Raw genomic sequence first — 23,735 nt, 5'->3', positions numbered from 1 at the left:
TGGTCCGTCTCTTTCCTGTCCCGTGGTCCAGGTGTTCAAACAAATAAGAAGTTAACAACTGTCTGTTCTTATTAGCCTTTCTAGCCAGCACTTGGTTTGAATCAACGCTTCTGAATGTCCAGCGGCTACTGAAACTCCGACCAGATCCGCGATGCAGTCGGGAAAGATGAAGAAGGACGAATCGTTCCTGGGAAAGCTGGGCGGCACGTTAGCCAGAAAGAAGAAATCAAAAGAAGGTATTGTGACATTTATGTGCCGATCATTCAAGCCACGCGACTTCCATGTTTTAGTAGAATATGATATTTCTGGGCGCGTTTCTGTTATCACCACAGAGTCCCAACGGAGCGTGCATTTTCTGCAGCTGGAATACCATTTACGCGAAACATTAAGATGTTTTACAATCCTTAAATTTTCTTTTAAACACCCTTACCCGATGGAAAACCAAAATCATTACCAACCAGAAGTGTTTAATTTAAATAGGTCTACGCGTGAACCTACTGTTTTCCTACAGTTTATTTAATACTTTCCATTTTTCAATTTAACAACTTTCATTTAGCCAAACTACCCATAATGTCCTAAGTAGGCCTACCACAATTTAAAGTAGAGCGCACTGCGGGAGTGTCTGTGAAATCAGAAACTGCGTCTGGAGAATAGCCAGGCTGCATTCCTCATGATATAATAAGCAAAAATAGACAGGTTACCCTTGTCAGGAGCGCAAGGTTAGATAAAGCTTAGGAGGATTACTGTGTCCTTTGTTGTTGGTTAATACTTTATTTCAGAACTTCTCTGAAGTTATCATACAGTGTAACTTCCTCTCATCCTTTGATGAGCGCTACCTCAGTCATGCCAGTATTTCTTGCAGCAGCTATTTTAAAATCTCAGACATCCCCTTCCCTTCACCAACCACTGTGTGAACAGCTGCAAGATTATGTGCGTGTGTGTCCGTCCACTGTTTGTTTACTATGCCCCCCCTACCCCGTATAAGGAGTTCTGTGGGATGGGCTATCTGTTATGGTGGAAGTGCTAATTGTTGTGGAATCTGGAATCCTAGTAAGATTCTTCTTGACAGCTATGTCTTTATTTGTTCTGAGGGTCCTTTTCACAATGCGGAAAGAGAAAGACAAGGAAAGACAGATTTGTGTAAAGGTGGGTTTGTGACACTTGTTTGTGACACTTGATTCTCGATTTGTTTGGACCAGGAACCCTTAATGGAGCAGAAAATTTGCCAAGCCCCACCCACCTCATAATCATTCCTCAAATGGCCATTACCAGTAGTTTTAAAATGTGGGCCTACTCCCCTAGCCATTTTTGTCTTGCACTGTAACACTTTTTTTTTCACCTTGCCCATGTGTCGCGGACCCCCAGGGCTCCCTGGACCACACTTTGAGAACCACTGATCTACACATTGTCACATAAATATACACATAAACACGCACTTAAGATATGTAACGATAATAGTAACATGACCTATGCGTCATGGCCTACCTCCTTATTAAGTCAAATGTGACCACAAGTATAAATAAATAAATAAATAAATAAATAAAAATGGTGTGCAGACTCCTTATGTGGTAACAGCAGAGAGCAGTTTCACTCATGTCACTGATGACCTAAAGGAAGTAAGCTGCGTCTGTGTGCTTCTGACAGGATACAAAGTTGTTGCACAGTACTGTGCCCTATCGTGATAAGCAGAATCCAACTGCAAGTCATTGCCTTGGTCAACCATAATCCATGAAGCATCTCCATACTATTGGTGTTGTTCAGTCATCCTTATTGCGCCAGAGTTTTCGCTTCAGAGTCAAACATTTTGCAAAAGTAAGTTATTTTCTCATTTGTTACGAAATCCGATATGCATTTTTTTCTATTAACCTTAAATCAGCATCATTTTGATATAAAGCCAGAGAATGTACTTTGATATTCTATGGTTTTATTATAATTGACAGGAAGGTGTTACACATTCAATTACATTTCCTCTGATCTAACATATAGCCTACAGAAAACCATTGCATCAATATTGTCGGTAACATTGTGATCTATATACGTATTTACAGCTTGGAAATATGGAGAACAGAAAGTTTGCAAGCACGACCTCTTCCCTAACACCTAACAGGAGGTGCAGAGAGAATTCTCACACTTCTCTCTGTTGCACTGATGTGTGTACTGATGTGTTTTCTCGGATCACCTGTTTCCAAGGGTGACAAGAGGAGTACAGGGTGATGTTCATAGAGGATGATGTTCATACAATAGAGAGCAGTGTTTCTTAACTGCAAGGCTCGACTTGGGACCCAAAAGGGGGTCGCGGAGCTGTGTTGTATAAAATGCATGTGCCCTTTTATTGCCAATCACAATATTGAATCAAAATGTGGTATTGAATAAATTACTCTGTGATGTCGAAGAGAGAGTGAAACGTGTGTAGTACTTCTCTCCACTACTTGACAAGACATGTTGTATGTAAGCGCACAATGCAAATGCTGATGCATATTCTCAAATGCATGGATATATTTTTGGTAATCATTTGAAGATTCCGACTGCGTAACAAAATGTTGGGTCACAACGTAAGGGCCATGGAAAATTGTGGGTCAGCACTAGGGTGAAGGATGATGTTCATAGAATAGAGTGGAATCATTCTACATATTCTTCATATTTACCATAGCATTGCAATGCTACTGTCCATCATTACATGTCACATACTAATAGCACCCACAAAGACAATGATTATAAACGAAGAAGAGCGACTTTTTGGGGAAAAAATGACAAGCTATGGGACACCTTAAAATGAAGGCATTGAGAACTGACTATATACAACTAGATATTTTATTTACTACTCAATTTTATCTGTATGCAGCCAAAACATACTACTTTGCTGATGTGTCTGCATCTACATCATGTCTGCTATTAACATTTCCTTGGAAAGAAATACACAGATGTAATTATAAGTGGAAGCAAACTACTAGGTGCTAGAACAGTGATTCTCAAAGTGTGGTCCGGGGACCACTAGTGGTCCGTGACAGAGCTCAGGTGGTCCGCGAGGGTATTTCTACTTTTCCAGCAGAAGGCTATATTTGTAACATTACAAAGCCAAACATGTCATATATTCAACACAATACCACAGGCTTGTAAATGTGACTAAAAAGTAAATAATCACATTGAAATTTGCAGTGTTAATAGTAGGTGGTCCCTAAACATTTTGGGGGGGACAAAGTGGTCCTCCGTCTGAAAAAGTTTGAGAATCATTGTGCTAGAACATTAACTATGTGTGTTTATGTAGATTAAATCCTCTATTTGGATATAACAGTAATAAACTAGAAATGCAACTTTTTGAGTTGTCCTGCTGACAGACATACAGACAAACCAACGCAACCCAAAACATAACCTTCTTGGTGGAGGTAATTAGCTACAACTAATTTACCATCTTAGTTTACCTATCAACAGGTTAATTTTGGCATTTGTTACCCATAGGCACATCAGGCAACTTTATCGTCTGTGTAACTCAGTAGAGAGTTAGAGCATTACGCTGTCTCTGGTAGAGTAATCTTCTAATTATAAACAAATGAATCAGACTATGGTAGAATTAAGACATGAACAGTTAACAGGAAATACAGCTCACATAAAACACACTCATTGGTATGCCTATATAGGACGGGAGTCTCAAATCTAACCTGTGTGTCATGACGTTATTATTTATCCAACACTTGTATGATTGCAAGGTGTGTGTGCGTCTGCGTCTGTTAGTCACTCACCTCCAGCTCTATGGCAGTGTCTGAAGTAGTCGGTGCTAAATTTAAGGTTACGCACAGCAGTTCGGCAGGACCTAGGGGGTATTTATATCTGTGCTGCCATAAAACATGACCCCCAGGGAAAGGGAACTAGTCAGCCTGCACTCTTTTAGTCCAGAACTTAAAGCTGTGTGTGTGTACGTACATGTGCGTGCGTGCAAGCGTGTGTGCGTGTGCATGCACGTACGCGTACACGGACACACTTGAATGTGTGTATGTGTGTGCACATATAACTGTTTTTTGTGAGTGTGTATGCATGTGTGTGTGTGTTTGTGCATGCATGTCTGTGCATGTGTTAGTACATGTGTTAGTACATGCATTCATGTGCAAAACATGAACCCCAGAGAAAGGGACACAGTCACTCTGAACTCTTTAAGTCTAGGACTTAAATGTGTGCGTGCGTGCGTGCATGCGTGTCTTTGATCACATCTCTATGCACACTCCCAAAAGAGTTACTTGGTAGCACTTTACGTGTGTCTTGAGAGCGGCTTGGCAGTCAATAAGTCACTCAGCTGTGCTAATGGACTCCCAAAAGGAAAATGGATTTTCATTATTATTATGAGTATGGCAGCAATGAAGGACGGTCCACTCTGAGACTCTCACAGGCTTGCTCACAGCATTCAACACGATTGATTGATTAGCCATATTGCGACAAAACAGATTTAAAAATTGTACTCTGTGTACTGTACTGCCTACAGTAAAATCTTGCCTGGTTCAATTTTTGACAAAAAAGTATGTAGAGGTTTGTCATTTTAGCTTTAGTTGTCACTTTATCTCCATCAAAATAGTAATTGGACCATGACCGTAAAAGCATTTCCACATTTATATTTGTCACACAGGAGTGAAAAGCCGCAAAGCTCTTTGTTCCCTTTTCTTTTTCACTGAGTTGTTTGTGTGAAATTCAAATGCAAATCATATTTCCCCTCATCACATAGGTCATCTGGCACACTAAAGCGCAGCAGTCCCAGCCAGCTCTGACCACAGGTTGCCTAAGAGTGGCTATCGATACTAGATTACTGTCCTGATTTGTAAAAGTGGAGACTTACCTGTTGACAGGTTCTTCTTCATTACAGTGCTTGTGGGGTGTTTGTGGGGTGCTTCATCCTCTCGGCTCCTGCTGCAGGTATCCTGAGTCCTCCTGTCCCCTTGTCCAGTAGCCTCCGTAGGTCCCTCTCCCACCTCCACCTCCACCTCCACCTCCAGCACCACAGCCCACTTCCCCACTGTAACAGGAGCACGGTGGGTGGGGGTTGTGAAAGGGACAGAAATAACACGTGATGACGCTTTCGCCAGTGCCTTGCCCCCTTGCTGCTGGACGGTCTCCCCCCCCCCTCACACACACACACACACCCCACCCCACCCCACCCCACCCTGCCCTGGGCTGACTGCACATCCACACGCGCCCACACACCTCCCTCATTCACTCAGTCCAAGCGTCCCTCTGCAAGACGCAGGGAGCACTTTATTTGGGGACATGGCGGGCTTTCTGTGTGGGACGAAGCGAAAGAAGCAAGGTAGAGTGGCACTTTGGGACTGTGTGTGTGTGTGTGTGTGTGTGTGTGTGTGTGTGTGTGTGTGTGTGTGTGTGTGTGTGTGTGTGTGTGTGTGTGTGTGTGTGTTTTTCCCTCCAGACAGGTCTGCTGTGTGCTTGTGTGGTGCTGGAGGATCTCCAGAGGTTTACTAGGGAATGATGGTATGGGTTTGTGGCGCCACTGGCTGTAAATAGAATATACTACTACTGGTATGGCGTTCTCGTAGACTGCTCTTTAACACCCTGATGTTGTCCCATTAGCAAGGGTCAATCAGCCTCTTAACCATGACCAGCTCATAACCATGACCAGGTCGGGATACTTAATGACGAAAACTTCAAATATTGTAAGATTGGAGACTCTGTAGTCCTGTGTAGCCTATGTAGTCTAGTCACCTCTTTGAGTGTGGCCGGAAGTGCTGTAGGGGTTTGTGAACCACATTAAAAGGCAGAGTAATTATGGAGGAAATGGTCATCTTTGATGTGTGTGCTCCGGAATGTGATGACTATCAGTAATGTATTCGTGTTAACCTGTGGAATGACACTTTTTTTCATGATGTAAAACTTTACAATAGATCTTCACTTAAGACTTAAGAGTTTAGACGCTGAGCACTGAATGGGTTTGTAGATTTGTTTTTGTTTAGGTTTGGTGTGGGGTTTTTTTCTTGGCATGATATTTCTGGTGGATAGCTAATTATAGTTGGAGTAAAACGAGGAGTTAAAAGTGGAAAAATATATATAAGCAGTATATGTTATAAATATTATGTGCAGCACAGTGTGTCTCTACATGTCTAAAATACTCTTAGAAACAGGGTACTGCTCTTACTTAGGAAATAGGGTCCTATGTCAAAAACCAGAGTATCACTTAAAGGGGTATGCCATTATTTTGGGGCTTAATACAGTTAAAATCGTTGGCCGGGGTTTATAAAGGTGGTTAAGTGTCTTATTTTTCATGTTCAGCGTTGTCTTGCTTTAAGACAAGTTAAAAGAGGGAGTATGCCGCTAAGCTAGTGAAAGTCAATGGATCCATGTAGCATGTAGCATGCTACACGGATCGATTGACTTTCTCTAGCTTAGCGACATGCTCCCTCTTTTAACTTGTCTTAAAGCAAGACAACGGCTTATATGAAAAATAAGACACTTTACCACCTTTATAAACCCCAGCCAACGATTTTAACTGTATTAAGCCCCAAAATAGTGGCATACCCCTTTAAGACAAAAAGCTTTGTGTCTAAGTAGCTGAGGACCTCTGAAGACCAAGGGTATGAGATGAGTATTGCGGTGGGAAATCCAGCCAGTGAGATTGTGGCTGATTGATGTGCATCAGGAAGTGGCCGCTGATGATGTCATCGGGCAATGGCCGCCTGTATCTGGGTGTGGTGCTGTTGCATATTCTCTCATCTATAAAAGAATATGATGGCTGACTCCACCCATACCCACTAACCCCACTCCTCCCACCGCACACACGCACACGCAGACGCACATGCACGCATACCTCCTCTGCTGCTGCTGCCATCCTCCCGGGGGTCATTGGGTGAACAGTAATTCAGTGCAGCTCTGATGACTACTGAAAGCACAGTGGGTTAAATGGATTAGCTCTTAGCTACGCTAGTGCTATTCTGGATGGATCATAATGATGGTGCCACTTCAGGGAGCACGGAAGATGGCTGTGCACGCAGAGCAGAAACGAGTCCATTTGTCACAAAACCTGCAGAGGGGCTTCGTTCACCAAGCCCAGGGGGAGAGACAGAGATGGGATGATGGATGATAGGTCAACAATAGACTATGGTTATGCTACGCGCCATCAGTCCATGATCTTATGGAGAGATCATCAGCTAAATAATAATAATTCCATATATATCATGTTGTTAAACATCATGGCTCTTATTATAAAAAGTTGCTCAAGATGTCCTGAAAACGAAGATGTTTGGTATGCTGTTATTATAGCAACACCTACTGTTTTTATGAACACACCAAAATGTTAAATGTGTGTGTGTGCGTGCGTGCGCGTATGTGTGTATGTGTGTGTGTGTGTGTGTGTGCGTGCGTGCGCGTATGTGTGTATGTGTGTGTGTGTCTCTGTTTGAACAGTGAGTGACCTGCAGGAGGAAGGGAAGAATGCCATCATCGCCTCCATGCAGCCCTCCTCAGCCGAGCTGCTCCCAGAGGACACGTTGCTAGGTAACGCTCACCCGCCCGTCTCCAAATCAATCAGCTAAAGAGCATGGCTCTGGCCTCCTGCTCGCTCCGCCAGTACAGTACCATAGCAGCCTTAGATGGACCAGCTGTACCACCACTCAGGAGAGATGAAGGATTCCAGAAACAAATTGTGCACATTTCACTGCTGACTTGGATGACTAAAATGCATTAATATAGGAATTATGTAGTACAACTAAGTTTAGTCTTTTTGGTCTTAAGTAATTTGCAAGAAAAAAAGACAATGGCAGCCATGGGCAGATAGTTGAGTTGAGTTGAGTAGGCTTTAGTAAGAGGGAGAAGGTCTTTACAGCAGAAGGTTGTAGGCTCATTTATTCTGTATTACCAGGGCTGGTCTAGGATGAAGAAGCCGGCCGGGCATTTTTAGTCAAGACCGGTCCATCAGGCATTGAGAGCCTGAAGCTTGCGGGAACATTTTAATGAATCAATTACGAGCTATTTTGAACACAACAGTCAAAATTGATATTTAATTTTGAATTGGAGAGGTCAGCTGCAGTGACATCAGGACTGATACCACTGCTTGGAGGGGAGGATCAGGCCAAAGTCATCAGCAGTCCAATGGCCAAATGTCCTGTATGCCTTATGGTCAATCCAGCCATGGGTATTACATAATAACTTAAAGTCACTTTGGATGAAAAGCCTTAGCCAAGTGTAACGCAAAAGCACTCTGAAGAGTGTAAACCCTTGTTTGAAAACAGTTCCCAGCTCTTGGTTTTGCAAATAACCGTTGATGAATGTTATGGAGAAGTATTGAATGGGGAAGTGAGAGTTGCAGGGTGTGACTGATGACTGGTGGCTGATGTGCAGTGTCTGGGTGTGACCCTGGCCCCTGCTCAGACTCCCTAGCATGTGCCTCATCCCCAGATCTGACTCACCCTGGCCTGCTGACTGATTCCCAGAACAGGGTGTGAGGTGCATGGATCTGTTTATTTCAATTATTTAAGAATACGAGACATAAATGATGGACGCAGTGATTTACTGTATATGCGAAACCGGAGGTTTAACTTGAGAGTGTTGAAGAGAATCTAATGGCTTTGGTTGAACACCTTAACCTCACAGGCTTCTCAGTTCCTGCTAAAAGGATGTATCACTTCTACCTGTGAACTATAACTGTTTCAAGTATTCATGTATTATCTACAGTCCCAGGAAAAAGTTTGTACACCCTTTGAAATTTCTTACATTTCTGTCAAAATTGATCATAAAACATGGTCTGATCTTCCCGGAAGTCTCAAGAAGGAACAATCACAGTCTGCTTTAATTAATTCCACCCAAACATTTACATGTTATCATATTTTTATTGGTCATAAGGCCATAGCATTCACAGGAGAGCAGGGCATAAGTAAGTACACCCTTGCGTTAAGTAGGTTTTAACCCTCACTTAGTTGCAATATCATCAACCAGACTTGTCCTGTAGTTGCAGATCAGATTAACAAAACAATCTGTTTGTATCTTGTCTCCCTCTTCTTTAGAGAACTGCCTCTCGTCAGCAAGGTTTGTGGGATGTCTGGAGTGCATAGCTTTCTTGACTTCATGCCATATAATTTCAATTATTTTTTGTCAGGGCTTTGACTGGGCTATTTCAGAATGTGTATTTCATTATTATGAAGCCATTCTAAAGTCGATTTGCTTCTAAAGTATGGGTTGTTGTCACATTTCAGGACCCATACTCTTGTGTGCTTCAACTGTGTGACAGATTTCCTCACGTTTTTTCTGTAAAATATCACAATAAACTTGAGTTCATTGTTCCACTGATAATAGCAAACTGTCAAGGGCCTGAGGCAGCAAGGTAGCCGCATATAATGATGCTCCCGCCACCATACTCAGAAGAGGAGATGTAACCAAGAATAGCTAAAAATGGGATTCATTCTGCCAATCTAAAATTAATGGGGTTTCTGTCCAAAAAAATATTGCTGTACCTTTGAGGTTTGCGAAAAAGCATGTATATGCTTCATAGAATTACTGCAAAATATTCTGTAGACCAACGTTGAAACCAAAGTTGAATTGTTCAGGGGAACACACAATGTCATGTTTGGAGGAGAACTGGAGAACCACACCTTCACCAAAACATCATCTCCACCTTTGAGTATGGTGGCGGGAGCATCTTTATATGCGGATACCTTGCTGCCTCAGGCCCTTGAGAGTTTGCTATTATCAGTGGAACAATGAACTCAGAAGTTTATCGAGATATTTTACAGAAAAAAGTGAGGTAGTCTGTCACACAGTTGAAGCACACAAGAGTATGGGTCATGAAAGGTGACAACAACCCATACTTTAGAAGCAAATCGACTTTAGAATGACTTCATAATAATGAAATACACATTCTGAAATAGCCCAGTCAAAGCCCTGACAAAAAAATAATTGAAATTATATGGTATGAAGTCAAGAAAGCTATGCACTCCAGACATCCCACAAACCTTGCTGACGAGAGGCAGTTTTCTAAAGAAGAGGGAGGCCTGATACATCCAGATTGTTTTGTTAATCTGATCTGCAACTACAGGAAACATATGGTTGAGGTTATTGTGACTAACTTAGGGTTAAAACCTATTGAATGCAAGGGTGTACTTACTTATGCCTTGCTGTCCTGTGAATGTTTACATCTTATGGCCAATGAAAATATGAAAACTTGTAAATGTTTGGGTTGAATTAGTTAAAGCAGACTCTGATTGTTCCTTCTTGTGATTTCCGGGAAGATCAGACCATGTTTTATGACCAATTTTGACAGAAAGGTAAGAAATTTCAAAGGGTGTACAAACTTTTTCCTGGGACTGTATATCAGGCGTGGGGAACCTATGTCTGGAGGGCCGTTTGCGGCCCTTGACGCGTTTTATCCGGCCCCCGAGACAATTTTAATGTTATGCAGCTTCACATGAAATATGACATATTTTGTAAAGGAATCCTAGAAATTACATTTGCAATACAATTAAGTTATATTCAGGGGGCCTATAGAAGGTAAGGCCTGTTTTAAAGGTGGCTACCTTCAATATAAGCCATAAGTGCAGGGGGAAATCCTGGTATGTGTTCATAGTCCGGCCCTCAGAGGACTTTTACGGCCCTCGGAGTAATTTGAAGTGGCCCTTCAAATGAAAAAGGTTCCCCACCCCTGATCTATGTGCTCAAACGGTAGGGACAGATAGGAGACGAAACGAGCGAGGCGAAGAGGCAAAATTAATTGACAGCTCAACCGTCATCAGGTCGTTGCGGCAAATCAAATGGAATGGGACAGTTATATTGTGGATTTGATTGGGCCGCCGCAGGCGAATTCGCTCCTCATTTGCATAACATTAAACTTTGTTGAATGATTTCGCTTCGCTCCTGTTCGCTTGCTTTTGCTTGCCTTCACCTCTGTTATAGGATTGAATGCCGAAGTTCGCTTCGCTTGGCCAAATTCGTGTCAATGTGTCCCTACCGAAAGACTTAAGTACTTCTACTAAGTAGTATTTAAAACTGTGTAGTTTTAAATTGCATAGTTTTGCCAGTGGTTGAAATAAAACTGTAGTTTGTACTTTTATTCTGTATTGCCGAATACCTCTTGAATTAACTTCTATTGTATTTCATCGAAATGGAGTAATGGAACCCCATGATTATGGAGCAAAAGGCATATTGTGTCAGTTTGTTTTGCTACCAGTCTGAAAAGCTTTACCATGTTGATTTTGCTACTTTAGTTAGAAGCTGTTCCCTCATTCAATAAATAAACATTGACCAAAAAAAAAAAAAAGAAGCTGTTCCCTCATGTTACACACTTGCAATGTATTTGTAATATACTTGATATTTTAGTAAGACCTATATGCCATAGTGGCAAAATTGTATGTGACTCACTTTGGGTTTTTTTGTGCTCTTGTAGAGGAGAATGCTGAAAGGAGCATACTGGATCCTACTTCCAGAGACGATCCAAAATTTAAAGACCTTCAAAAGGTGAGATGCATCTAATGCTTACCCTACACTGGAATTGTTATGGGGAGCTCTTTTCTGAAACTCTATGTAACGATTTTCAAGGAGTTTTGATCCAAAACAGATTCCATTGTATTTACCATTATTAATGTCAATTGCATTGAAATTGATTGTGTAGCATTTTGGGAAAAGATCTCGGCAGTTTTACTGTAATTGTCATCACTGTGTCAGTTCCTGCTGTGAATGGAGCTTCCACTGATTGTCTCAACCACAGGAACTCCACAAACACTGTGATTAGCGCGGTGTGAGATGCAATACATCCATGCTGTCATTTACCATAGATGGCTCATGTCAGATAGCCACCATGCTTAGCTGGTATAATATTGCCCTCAATTGTGACAAGGCTATATACTCACATACTTCTGTAGATAGCTGTAACATCTTACAATTTGTAGTATGAAAAATATCAGGATATTGGCCCAAGACGGTGGTGCCAGAGAAATTCTAAACCGGCTGTGGTGGTGCCCAAGGCTGAACATCTATTCTAGCATGTAATGTGTTCATATCTATGGTGGTTAAACACCCACAGGCGCTGGTTGACTGGATCAATAATGAGCTGGTGGAGGAGAGGATCATAGTGAAGGACCTGGAGGAGGACATGTACGATGGCCAGGTGCTGCAGAAGCTATTTGGTGAGTTCCCCAATAACATGTACAGTAGATTGACTCCAGCTTCAATAGCTGCAAAAAGCTTTCTTGGCACAGCAAACAAGGCAGTTGTTGATCTACAAATAAAACCGATGAGGTATGCATTTTGTCTTTCTGAGAGAGACTGGGGTAGAGTGTGTGTGTGTGCGCGCGTGCGTGCATGCGTGCGTGTGTGCATGCGTGCGTGCAAGCGCGAGCAAATGTGTGTGTGTGTTTGTCTGTGACTGTGCATGCTTGAAACTGTTAATGAACAGCGTGTACACAGTGTGTACTTAATTTGTGTGCTAATGTTGGTTAATATGGATGCATATTTGATTTGTTAGTGTAGTGTCTCTAATGTTTGTGTGTGTGTGTGTCTGAGAGAGGGAGACAGACAGACAGACAGACAGACAGTCGAGTAAAGCATGCATGCGTGTGGGCATGATGTAAGTGTCAGAGTGCAAATGAGATATGCACAGCATCACGTCATGTTAAACTGCGAGTTGCTGCTCCTGCAGAGAAGCTGTGTGATCGCAAGCTGAACGTGGCGGAGGTGACGCAGTCGGAGATCGGCCAGAAGCAGAAGCTGCAGACGGTGCTGGAGGCCGTCAATGACGTGCTGCGACCAGAGGGCTGGGCCATCGACTGGGGAGTGGACTGTGAGTCTGGACACACACACACATACACACACACACACACACACACACACACACACACACACACACAAAAGCCAGAGACACCATACAATACCCCATATAATATTTTGCTTATTATCTGCCATGGACCTGCATGTATTGTCATATAATGTAATGTAGTTTGTGTAACCCTGGATGTATCCTCACAGCTATCCACTCCAAGAGCCTGGTTTCCATAGTGTCTCTGTTGGTGGCGTTGGCCATGCACTTCCAGGCCCCCATCAGACTCCCAGAGCATGTGTCGGTCCAGGTTGTGGTGGTCAAGGTATGGGACGATACCATAACACTTTATTGTCAGTTTTCACTTATTGTCAGTTTTGGTATCCCTGAACAAGACTAATTTAACCCACTTATTGCATGTTTTTAAGTCTCACCCGGAGCTGATCCAAATGCTGTCTCTCTAAAAATTAATCTATTGTTTTGGAAATCCTATCGTTGGTCCTCATTACCGACTTGAGCTAAAGCGTTTTAGTGGTGGGATATTGCTGTGTATGATTCATTTAGGTTGGGATATTGGGTTGTAGATGGGAATGATTTTTTGACCATGTCCAAAAATATCATACTTTTCTCTTTCTCGTTTCACAGAAAAAAGAAGGCCTATTACACACTTCTCATGTGACCAAAGACCTCACAACAACAACAGAGTAAGATGTTAGTGTGTACTACAGGGATGTCAAACTCAGGCCATTTTGTTTGGTCCGCGAGATCATTTCAAAGATGTCTTGTAGTTGGCCCACATACACAATTAATGTATAGCGTAAGACTTGAACATGAAATTCGGTGTGTCACAGGAATATGAGCGGACCACCCGAGCCAATGAAACAGCTTACACTCATATGCAGCACAATGTGTGCAGGCACATTTGAACTACCATATAGATGGGAAAGAGTGTTTGTGAAATTAACTTTAAAGGGACACTGTGTGAGATTTTTAGTTGTTTATTTCCAGAATTCATGCTGCCCATTCACTAATGTTACCTTTTTCATGAATACTTACCACCACCATCAAATTCTAAGTAGTGTTGCACCGATACCGATACCAGTATCGGCCGGGGCCCCGATACTGCACTAAAATGGTGGTATCGGTATCGGCGAGTACCAACACCATTGGTATCGGCAGGCACCGATGCCTGACAGATGCTCGTATGACACTTGAACGCAGCCTTGATCTTAGTTATTTTATATCAGAAATATTTTAAAAGTCTTAAAAGTTCATCTGGATTCACTTTGGACAATATTAGTCAATGATGTTACATCCAAGTAGTAGCCTATGCAGCTCTTCATACATATACTCTATATACATTTTAGTATCGGTATGGTATCGGTATCGGCCGATACTGCACAGTCGTGTATCGGGTATCGTATCGGGGCCAAAAATGGTATCGGTGCAACACTAATTCTAAGTATTCATTATGACTGGAAAAATTGCACTTTTCATACATGAAAAGGGGGATCTTCTCCATGGTCCGCCATTTTTAGCTGCAAAAATGACTCTACTTGGACCATACTAGAAAATATTTGTTTATTACTTTGTAGACTTTCATGTAAATGTCAAATCTGGCGATAGCCAACCCAGTTTCAATGAGCAGTATAGTTGCAGTACCTTTTTTGACCATTTCCTGCATAGTGTCCCTTTAAGTACTAATTGCATGCACATACAATTTCAGTCTTTTTAATATATATTTATATAAATATTGAGTCCAGTCCACAACTTCAATTTTGGTTCTCAGTCTTTTGAATTTGACACCCCTGGTTTACTATAAGCAATCTACAGTATGAGTCAATATAGTTCCTTTACTGCCATCTAATGGTTAGAGCTCTGTACTGACACCAATGAGCTGTAGAACATTAAGCAGTGAGAGTAAATATTTGTTTGTTTCTTTACAGTAGCTTGCTCACAGTGATACCAATTCCTCTTTTTTTCCCCTCCGTATGTTTTAGAATGATGATGGGCCGCTTTGGTGAGTCACTCATTTTAATTGGCAGTTATTAGTTACTGTTATTACAGATAATTACAGTTCTGTCTGCGGTCATTTATTATTAGGATGGCATTCAGAATCGTAGCCACTTTTGTGCTGATTATATTTTCATGAAGCAATGTCCCACTGATACTGACACTACTTTTTTCCCCCGTTTTCAGAGAAGGATGCTTTTGACATATTATTGGATCATACCCCTGACAAGCTCAATGTTGTGAAGACAGTAAGACATTTAACATTTCAAATGCATTTCAGTGGGTACACTTTATTTTAGCATTACATCTATTAGCACTATTTTAGCATTACGTCTATTAGCACTAATACATACAATGTTAATGCTTGTATACTGTATAAGTAACTTGTAAGGCATGTACTAAGCAAAATCAAACATTCGTATTCGCAAATATCTTGTTCTGCACAATTCGGGATTTATTACCAATATAACCTTAGTAAAGACATAACAATGCTTAGTACATGCCTTACCAATTACTTATACAGTATACAAGCATTAACATTGTATGTATTAGTGCTAATAGATGTAATGCTTAAATAAGGTGTTACCTTTCAGGGTAACTCCCTAGAGCTTGGTGAAAGCCTAGTAAATAGCACATAATATGAAATGAAAAGGAACTTGTTTTGTATAGGCCTAATGTGACCACTAATATGCAGATGCACTGTTGGTTTCTGTTCTCTGCAGTCTCTTATCACTTTTGTAAACAAGCACCTTAATAAGCTGAACCTGGAGGTGACAGAGCTGGAGTCACAGGTAACATTTTACAACAGAGCACTTGTTATTATGCATGGCAAACACATACAATTTGTTTATTGTTTGATTCCATCCATCAATCCATCCATCCATCCATCCATCCATCCATCCATCTGTCCATCTATCTATCTATCTATCTATCTATCTATCTATCTATCTATCTATCTATCTATCTATCTATCTATCTATCTATCTATCTATCTATCTATCTATCTATCTATCTATCTATCCTTTGATTGAGTCACTGTTAAGCCTCTTTTTTATATACTTTATTGTATATACACTCAAAAAGTGTTGCATTGACCCAATTACCTTTTCCCAATAGGGTTGTAGTCTGTTACATGTGTAGAAAATGTGTGTGAGGTCTGCTTTACTATTCCCACATTTTCTCCAGCAACTAGATGTAGTTTCTTTATATTTTATTGTTGATGGAGTTCTGAAATATCTTACATTCACCTTCCAAGCAAATTCCTGCCAGTTTATGGACTTAAAGATGGCTATACGTTCCTTTACAACTCTGTTCCCATTCCTTTTCCGAAATATGCTTTTCCAGTTCATCCTCCCACTTCTCTTTGATATAATTTGTTGATTGTTCTTCATGCTGTTAAATTGTCCGGTCACTGTTAAGCCTCTTAAGGGAATATGGTGTCCCGTATTTTTATTTCCAGTTCAACAAAAAGTGACGGATATAGCCTGTTACGAGCATGTCAAATGAGGCTATTATCTTTTATTATAACATTGACTACTGAGAAGTTCGAATTTAATTTGATAGTGAAAAAGTGAAAGCGGAGTTAATAATATGACAGACTGTTAAATGAATGATACATGAGGAAACATAATCCATGATATAACATGTTACATTTTACTAGTATAATGCATGTTTCATTTATAATTAACTGCTGCATTAAAAGAGCAATTGAATTTGAACTGATTGACTGGTGTGAGGCCCCCTGGCCTATCTATTTGTGTAGTTTGCAGACGGTGTGTACCTGGTCCTCCTGATGGGTCTTCTGGAAGACTACTTTGTCCCGCTGTACAACTTTTACCTGACGCCTGAGAGCTTCGAGCAGAAGGTAAGTGTGGAGTATGGGAGGTGATGTGGTTTTGCACCAAGGCCAGTTGCTCATGCTGTACGTATGAGTTAGTAGATACTATGTTCCATGATATGTGGTAAATAGGACCCTCATTGTAGTACAAAAAAAATATCTCCATCTTGATACAGTACTTGCACAGCCATCAGATAAGATTAGAGAATATTGTTCTTTTTGGGTCTAAGGGTCACAGACAATTTGTCGGGTTTGTCGGACATCCTGCCAACAAAGCATTCAAGTCATAGTACACAATGGGGACGGTTAGGCATAATGGTGCAAGTATCATGATATGGGGATGTTTTTCTCTTTTTTTGAAAGATATTTTTTGGTCTTTTTTACTTTATTCATGATAGTACAGTGAAGATAGTGACAGGAAGCGAGTTGGGAGAGAGAGGCGGGGAAGGGCTGGCAAAGGACCCGGGCCGGGAATCGGACCCGGGTCGGTCACATAGCAAATACGTGCCCTACTATGCGCCACGGTAGGGCCAGGGATGTTTTTCACACTATGGTGTTGGTCCTCCTATTTACCATATGCCAGGGATCATGGATCGGTTTGAGTACACAAGGTTACTGGAAGAAGTCATGTTGCCCCATACTGAAGAGAAAATGCCTTGAAGTGGATGTTTCAACAAGGCAGTGACCCCAAACATACCAACAGGCAAGCAAAATCATAGTTTCAGACAAGCAGCATCCAACTAATGGAGTGGCCAGCACAATTCCCGGATCTTAATCCAATAGAAATTTTGTGGGCAGACATAAAAAATGCTGTTCATGAGGCAAAACCAAGAAAAGCAGAAGAATGTAGTACAACTGACCTGGGCTGCAATACCTGTTGATCGTTGACAGACTTTGGTCGACTCCATGCACCACAGATGGGAACAGTTATTTGAAACCATGGTTATGCAACAAATTATTAGTTTAGGATGCTCAGTCAAGTTGAATTTTCAAGAATTTGTTCATTTGTACAGAACATTTTTGAGTTTCTAAAGACAGCTTTTTTAAAAACTTTACATTTCTTCGGTTTCTATGACACACTATGACATGTCATTATTTTTCCTGCTCTTATTGCCTTGAAATAGAATGTACAGTGAGTTTGCAGTGCCCCCAATGCATTTGTGCTCATTTAAGTACAATTTATTTTTAAAAAGTTGACATCTACTCACCTTTGCAAAGACACTGCAATTATTTTGAGCATAGCTGTATGTCTTTGAAAATTAAAAGTCTTTTTCATAATTGATGTGCTGTTCACTGTTGGCCACATCATCAATAGTACTGGTACAGTATAAAGTCCAAACAAGACAGCCCACTCCTTCATGCTGAAGTGTCTCTGGGATGAAGATGAAGGGAGAAGTTCAAACGTGACTTTTTAAGGCACAGGATTTCTCACACCTCAAGCTAGGTCAGTGGGATGAATGTATCTTCACCTCACCTCTGTCTCCCTTAGGTCCACAACGTAGCCTTTGCTTTTGAGCTGATGCAGGATGGAGGTCTGAAGAAACCCAAAGCACGGCCAGAAGGTACAACAGCTTTGAACCTGTTTGTTGTTACCAGAATGGCAATGACAGAGTTGCTTTCCTAAAGGCCTTGTGTTATGTCATAGTCATTGAAAGGTTAATTACCATAGTACTACACTACTATTACAGCGTGCCTCAGATAGTACGGTGTGTATTAAGGGGCTACCTCACTTCACTTTAACTTGGCTCAGGGGGTGGAGAAGCCAACCTGAAATAGTTCTTGAGCGAAACGCAATGAGCCCCAAACTGCTCCTGATAGGCTGCCATTTAATCAGATGTGTTTACTGTAACACTGTTAAGTTCTAGATGCACGTCATTACACCGGGCTGATTTTCGTAGCACAGCTGCACTGGATATCATGCCACAACTTGCCAGCAGGGGGAACTGTAGTTCTGCTTTTACTGTACATCAGTGGTACTCAGCCTTTTATGAATAAACACCGCCTTGACCTCATCATAAGTCTGCCAAAGCAAACAAACGCCCCCTTGACCTCACCATATTCCTGCCAACGGCCCCCTTGACCTCTTCATAAGTCTACCAACGCCCCCCTTAGTATTAAAAAAAAAAAATCAATACCACAGACAAATCACAGACTTTTGCGCCCCCCCTCCCCATTTGCAACTAAGTCCTGCTTCTCTCAACTGTCTCCTTTTCAACACCCAACAAAGCCTCCCTAACACCCCTTAGGGGCTATAGAGCCTGCCCCCATTGAGAAACACTACTGCATATGAAACGTTTGAATTGAACAAAAATGGTAATGCCTGTCTGTCTTGTTATCATTGGTCGACTTTTGTCTCACCGGCTGTGAGTGGCGTGGCACAATAGTAGTAACCAAAATGTTTGCGTCAATTTTTAACTGCTGCTCCTCCTCTTCTTCTTTTTCCACCTGTGCTAGACGTCGTCAATCTGAATCTGAAGTCCACACTGAGGGTGCTCTACAACCTCTTCACCAACTACAAGAACGCCGAGTGAAAAGTGAGGGGCCGCCACCCACACCCTGCTCCACACTGTGACAGAGGTCTCAATCCCGGGCTCAGAAAGTATAAACCCTTCTGAAAACTTCATCCAACCAGCCCCGAATCACCTGATTGTGATATTTACATACTCAAAACAAGTACTACACCGGTTACTCAGTGAAGTCACCTGTGTTTGAGGGAAACTTTGGCTTTTGTTTGGTTTTTTCTTCTGAACCGGGTACTTCTTCTCCACGGCCTGTAGCAGTACCAGGACTGCCTGCCTGCCTGCCTGCCTGGGTGCCTGCCTGCCTGCCTGGTGCCTTCACCAGATGGAGCTTATATGGAGCTCTCTCTTGTGGCCTGGACTGTTGGATATATGCCCGCAATCAAATACACATTCACATCTATCTCTCCCACACACAAAAGAAACACGCACACAGAAACAAACATCCACACGCATGGACGCATGCATGCGCGCGCGCGCACGCACGCACGCACGCACGCACGCACGCACGCACGCACGCACGCACGCACGCACGCACGCACGCACACACACACACACACACACACACACACACACACACACACACACACACACACAGAGTTGCTTGGTATTGTGTGTTGACAAATTGATGATGCGAGCCATCTATTTTTCTTCATTTGGAATGGGAAATCATCATACCGCGTGCCTACCCCCAATCCCCCCCTCCACCTGTCTCTCTCCTACACACTGAACTGAGTCACACAACACGCATGAGACTGAAGGAACGCCATCATCACCCAAGTGAGTGACTGCCACGCCACCCCTCTACATGGACGCCCATTTAATACTAATGCTGTTATGCAAATGGTTCACCTGCTTCGGATTCCTTGGAGAATGTGCAGCCCCTGCCTGCCTAGGAGTTCGATTTATTTTTATTTTTGTGAAGACGCAATCGCAAATACATTGAAGTATTACAGCCATTTTTCATTATTATTTGTGTGTGTATACAGTGTGATGTGCGCACGTATGTGTGTGCGTGCGGACGACCGGGTGTAAGTGTGTGAGTGTGTGCGTGTGTGTGTTTATTTATGGTTCTGTCATGTTGCCCTGCACATGTCTTGGCAAAATAATGACGATACACCGGAACACAAAGCTTCTAATGACCTTTTTGCCTTTTCAATCACGGTGTGTCATTTTAAATGACTGCATTTTGATTACACTGTCCACGATTGTGCAGAACAGAGTGGTCAGACAGCATTTAACCCCTTGTGTAGTCACACACCAAAATACAAAACAACACCGTTCTCCCCGTCACTGTGTTAATTTTTGCATTTTGATGAAAATGATATTGATTTTGTTGATTATTGTGTTGGCAGAAGGCTGTCAGACAGAAGTTAACCCTCTCTGCAGTCACGCAACAAAAGACAAAAAAGAGAAACGCCTTTTTAATTCCGAGCACTGTGTTAATTATTTAGAGCTATCAAGATTTGTCTGGGCTTGTGTGTGGAGCGGGATTACTGATAATGTCTTGTCCTGATAGTGGTGTTTGTCCTGAAATAAAAGCCTTTGTTAGCCCACCACACAACATCTGTGATTTCTCTTCGCCGAACAATGCGACCATTTTTGCGGTGGCCAGAGAGAGCCTTGGCTCAGCTAATGCAATTCCCACGGCTTAAGTTTAGATTTAAAGATTTAACTTGCTGTTATTTCCAGACTCTTTGACTCTGCTTTTGTATTAGTGCATGCTTATTTCCCTAGTTACCATGGTTACCACCCATCCCTCTATGTAAAGTGAGGAGGAGAGGAGGGTGGTGCAGAAAGGCACTGCACTCCCTCACCCACAGACAAAACAGATAGATGGGTGGAAACATTTGGGCTAACACACTGAATCTCATGGGTTAAAAGTAGATTTGGCTCTAGAGAAGGTGCATAGCATATTAAACCAGAAGAATGTACAGTCCAGCTTATTAAGAATAATTCCACAGTGAACATCACTCGTGGTTTTACTAAGCGGTCTGTTCTGCATCTGTGATCAAGGTAGAACCTAGCCATCTGTAAGCTTCTGCTTGACAGGAAGAACTGAAACTTGGTTAACAACCACATATACTGTAGTTGTACAACTGGTGGTGTGTGCATGGGTGTGGTAGCCATTCTATCCTTCTTTTACTTCTGTAATCTTTTCCGAGCCTTTCCTGAGTCTTCCCTGGTCTTTGATGTCCAGCCACCCCTTCAGAAAAAAAAAACTACCACACGTCTTCCCTGCTGCAGTTTTAAAGGACTGCTTGCCACTGTGTTGAGATGGTGAATCCCTGCATGCTAAAAAAAGGCGACTGACTAAACTGAAAGAGGAAGCGAAGCGAGTGCTTCTTCACATAACCACAACTTCCCCTCTTACATTCAAATAATCACATGTTCAGACACACTTCTGTAGCTCATGAATGTAGCTCATCTCTCAGTCGGTCCACCGTCCTCTCTAACACATTTGTACTGAGTATTTTTGCAGTCTTTCTGGACCAACATTTTTGTTTTCATATCTCTATTCTGAGTGAGGAGGGACTGAGTGAGGACGAAGAAAAGGTCTTTTCATCTGTTTTGAGAGCATCTCGCTGCTTCTCTTGTAAAGGTAGGCCTATTAGTGTTGTCAGGCAGACACACACTGCAAACGGGGCAGAATCAGGAAGAATTGCACTTGACATTTTTGCCAACGTGCAGCTAGACGTGCACGCACCCTCTCAGCCACCGTCACGCACAAATCGTCAATTAAGCAAAATGTTGTTTTTCTGGGCAAGGCTGTTTGTGGAGATGGTTGTCGGGGTGAAAAAGGGGTGATTTTTGACAGGACTGTACAGTGAAGCAAAGAACAATGATGTGTAACCGCTGATGCTATATACTTCCAGTAGTCAATGTGATGGAAATGCTTTGGCTGTGTTTTCATATTCAGAGAACAGTGCTCAGTCCTGTCTCCTCCTGTACATTTAGGCCATGAAGGTCAGATAAAGGTTTGAGTTTTCATGTTTGAAACCAGGGAAACTGACAGGGGGGAGGGATGGGGCTAAGGGGTCAGTTGTCCCGGGCCCAGGGAGAGAGGGTCGCCAGAATTGGGTCCTCATTCCATTGTATTTTGTCCTGGGCCCAGCCAAAGCTGTCAGCAGCCCTGTGTTAGACCATAAGTCTGTCTCTGAGTAAAACCCTAAGGTACACGTGAACAGATAAATGCTTGTGTGTCAGTATGTGTATGAGGTCCGTTTACAAGTCTTTGACTGTGAAAATGTCAGGCTATTCTGTTTGTTCAGGCCATAAAGGTGAACACATATATTTTTTTAGCTTGTACATTTATGTCAGTTTACGAGATTATGAGTCTGTCTGCAATTGAGAGAATGTCAGACTCTTCGATGTGTTAAGCACATGAAAGTCAACGCATAAACGTGGGAGTTTGTATTTCAGTATGTTTTACGAGAGACTATTTGTGAGTCTGTCTATGACTGTGAAAATGTCAGACTGTCCTGTAGCCTATGTAGTATAGACTACATAAATAGCATTTTGCTGTACATGCTACTGCAAAGATTTGTTATACACACATGATCTGCAGAAGCATGTATTATATTAACGACTTGAAATTACTCAAAACTGAAATGGAATGACTTTGACTTGACTTGTGACTTGCCGCCCTATGACTTCTGACTTGACTTGGGACTTGAGGTCAAAGAGTTGAGTCTAAAGTTACTTGGGACTTGCCAAACAATGGCTCGTTCCCACCTCTGGTGGATACCATCTTAGGCGTGCCAACGTCTGATTACGGTTATTGCAACTGAAGGAGAGTCATCCACCTATTTGAATGTGAAGTTACATTTCTGTATTTCTGAGTTTGTCTGTAGCTGTGAGAATGCAAGACTCTTCCCTGTGGCTCCACAGGACGGACATGAATAACATGGAGGAGGACCCTGATATGCCGCCTTATGAGCCTCAACCAGGTGAGTGTTTTTGGCTGGAACCCCTGAGAGAAATACCTGAATAGGGAGGGGGTACTGTGGGAATGTGTCAGTACTTAGCCTTTGACTATCCTCCAAATGTGAAGGTTCAAACAGTGCAACATGATCTCCAAAAATTCCGTGCTCCTGGACACAGATGTTAAGGGCACAAAATCCGTGTCCAGGAGCACAGATTTTGCCAAAATTCCGTGCTCCTGGACAAGGAATTGTTTTCCATGCTCCTAGACACGGAATTGTTTTCCGTGATGGACACAGAGAAGTGCTCTCTCTATAGGCTACTCCCACAGCTCTATGTTTCCACAGTCTTGTGTTTTCTTAGGATTTCTCAAAAAAAAAATCATTTTCTACTGACAGGTTAGGGTTAGGGAGTTTTCTTTCATTCATTATATGAATTTGATAGCCTAGTAAACAACTGGAAAAGGTATTTCTCAAAAATATGCCTTTAATGACAGGTTAAGGTTAGGGAATGTTTTGGTCAGGGCACAACTTAAATTGCTATAGCATTATTTTGTTTAGGATTAGCATTTGTTCTGTATTTTCTAATGATAGAGTTACACAGTGCTGTGGTAATAGCCTATAGAAAGCACTTCCGTGTGCCCATCACGGAAAACAATTCTGTGTCTAGGAGCACGGAAAACAATTCCGTGTCCAGGAGCACGGAATTTTGGCAA

The 23,735-nt window shown here is 42.1% G+C and overlaps 1 protein-coding gene across 3 annotated transcripts; it reads left to right on the top strand.

Annotated features, from left to right (window-relative positions):
- The first annotated feature begins 145 nt into the window (after positions 1-145).
- parvb (parvin, beta) lies at positions 146-19,567 on the top strand. 3 transcript variants are annotated; one of them, XM_063197137.1, is made up of 13 exons: positions 146-236; positions 7,393-7,482; positions 11,360-11,430; positions 11,996-12,098; positions 12,611-12,751; positions 12,937-13,052; positions 13,373-13,431; positions 14,728-14,747; positions 14,927-14,988; positions 15,463-15,531; positions 16,503-16,604; positions 18,067-18,139; positions 19,032-19,567. In XM_063197137.1, exons 1-13 carry the CDS (start codon positions 152-154, stop codon positions 19,106-19,108), a joined length of 1,068 nt encoding a protein of 355 aa, XP_063053207.1. In that variant the 5' UTR covers positions 146-151; the 3' UTR covers positions 19,109-19,567. The 3 variants fall into 3 exon arrangements, with proteins under 3 accessions (XP_063053207.1, XP_063053209.1, XP_063053208.1); XM_063197139.1 differs by lacking the exon at positions 146-236 and adding an exon at positions 1,559-1,812; XM_063197138.1 differs by lacking the exon at positions 146-236 and adding an exon at positions 5,178-5,287.
- Positions 19,568-23,735: the final 4,168 nt, after the last annotated feature.

Source organism: Engraulis encrasicolus, chromosome 4, assembly GCF_034702125.1.
Source record: "Engraulis encrasicolus isolate BLACKSEA-1 chromosome 4, IST_EnEncr_1.0, whole genome shotgun sequence".
Taxonomy (NCBI): domain Eukaryota; kingdom Metazoa; phylum Chordata; class Actinopteri; order Clupeiformes; family Engraulidae; genus Engraulis; species Engraulis encrasicolus.
Note: the sequence above shows the minus strand (reverse complement) of the source record. Positions and strands in the feature narration are given on the sequence as shown.

What these genes read in the sequence shown, in the direction of transcription:
- parvb (XM_063197137.1), top strand. Translation starts at nt 152, where the DNA reads ATGCAGTCGGGAAAGATGAAGAAGGACGAATCGTTCCTGGGAAAGCTG. An exon ending in CATCGACTGGGGAGTGGACT is followed by an intron (nt 12,752 to 12,936) that starts GTGAGTCTGGAC and finishes GTATCCTCACAG; the next exon opens with CTATCCACTCCAAGAGCCTG. An exon ending in TGACAGAGCTGGAGTCACAG is followed by an intron (nt 15,532 to 16,502) that starts GTAACATTTTAC and finishes CTATTTGTGTAG; the next exon opens with TTTGCAGACGGTGTGTACCT.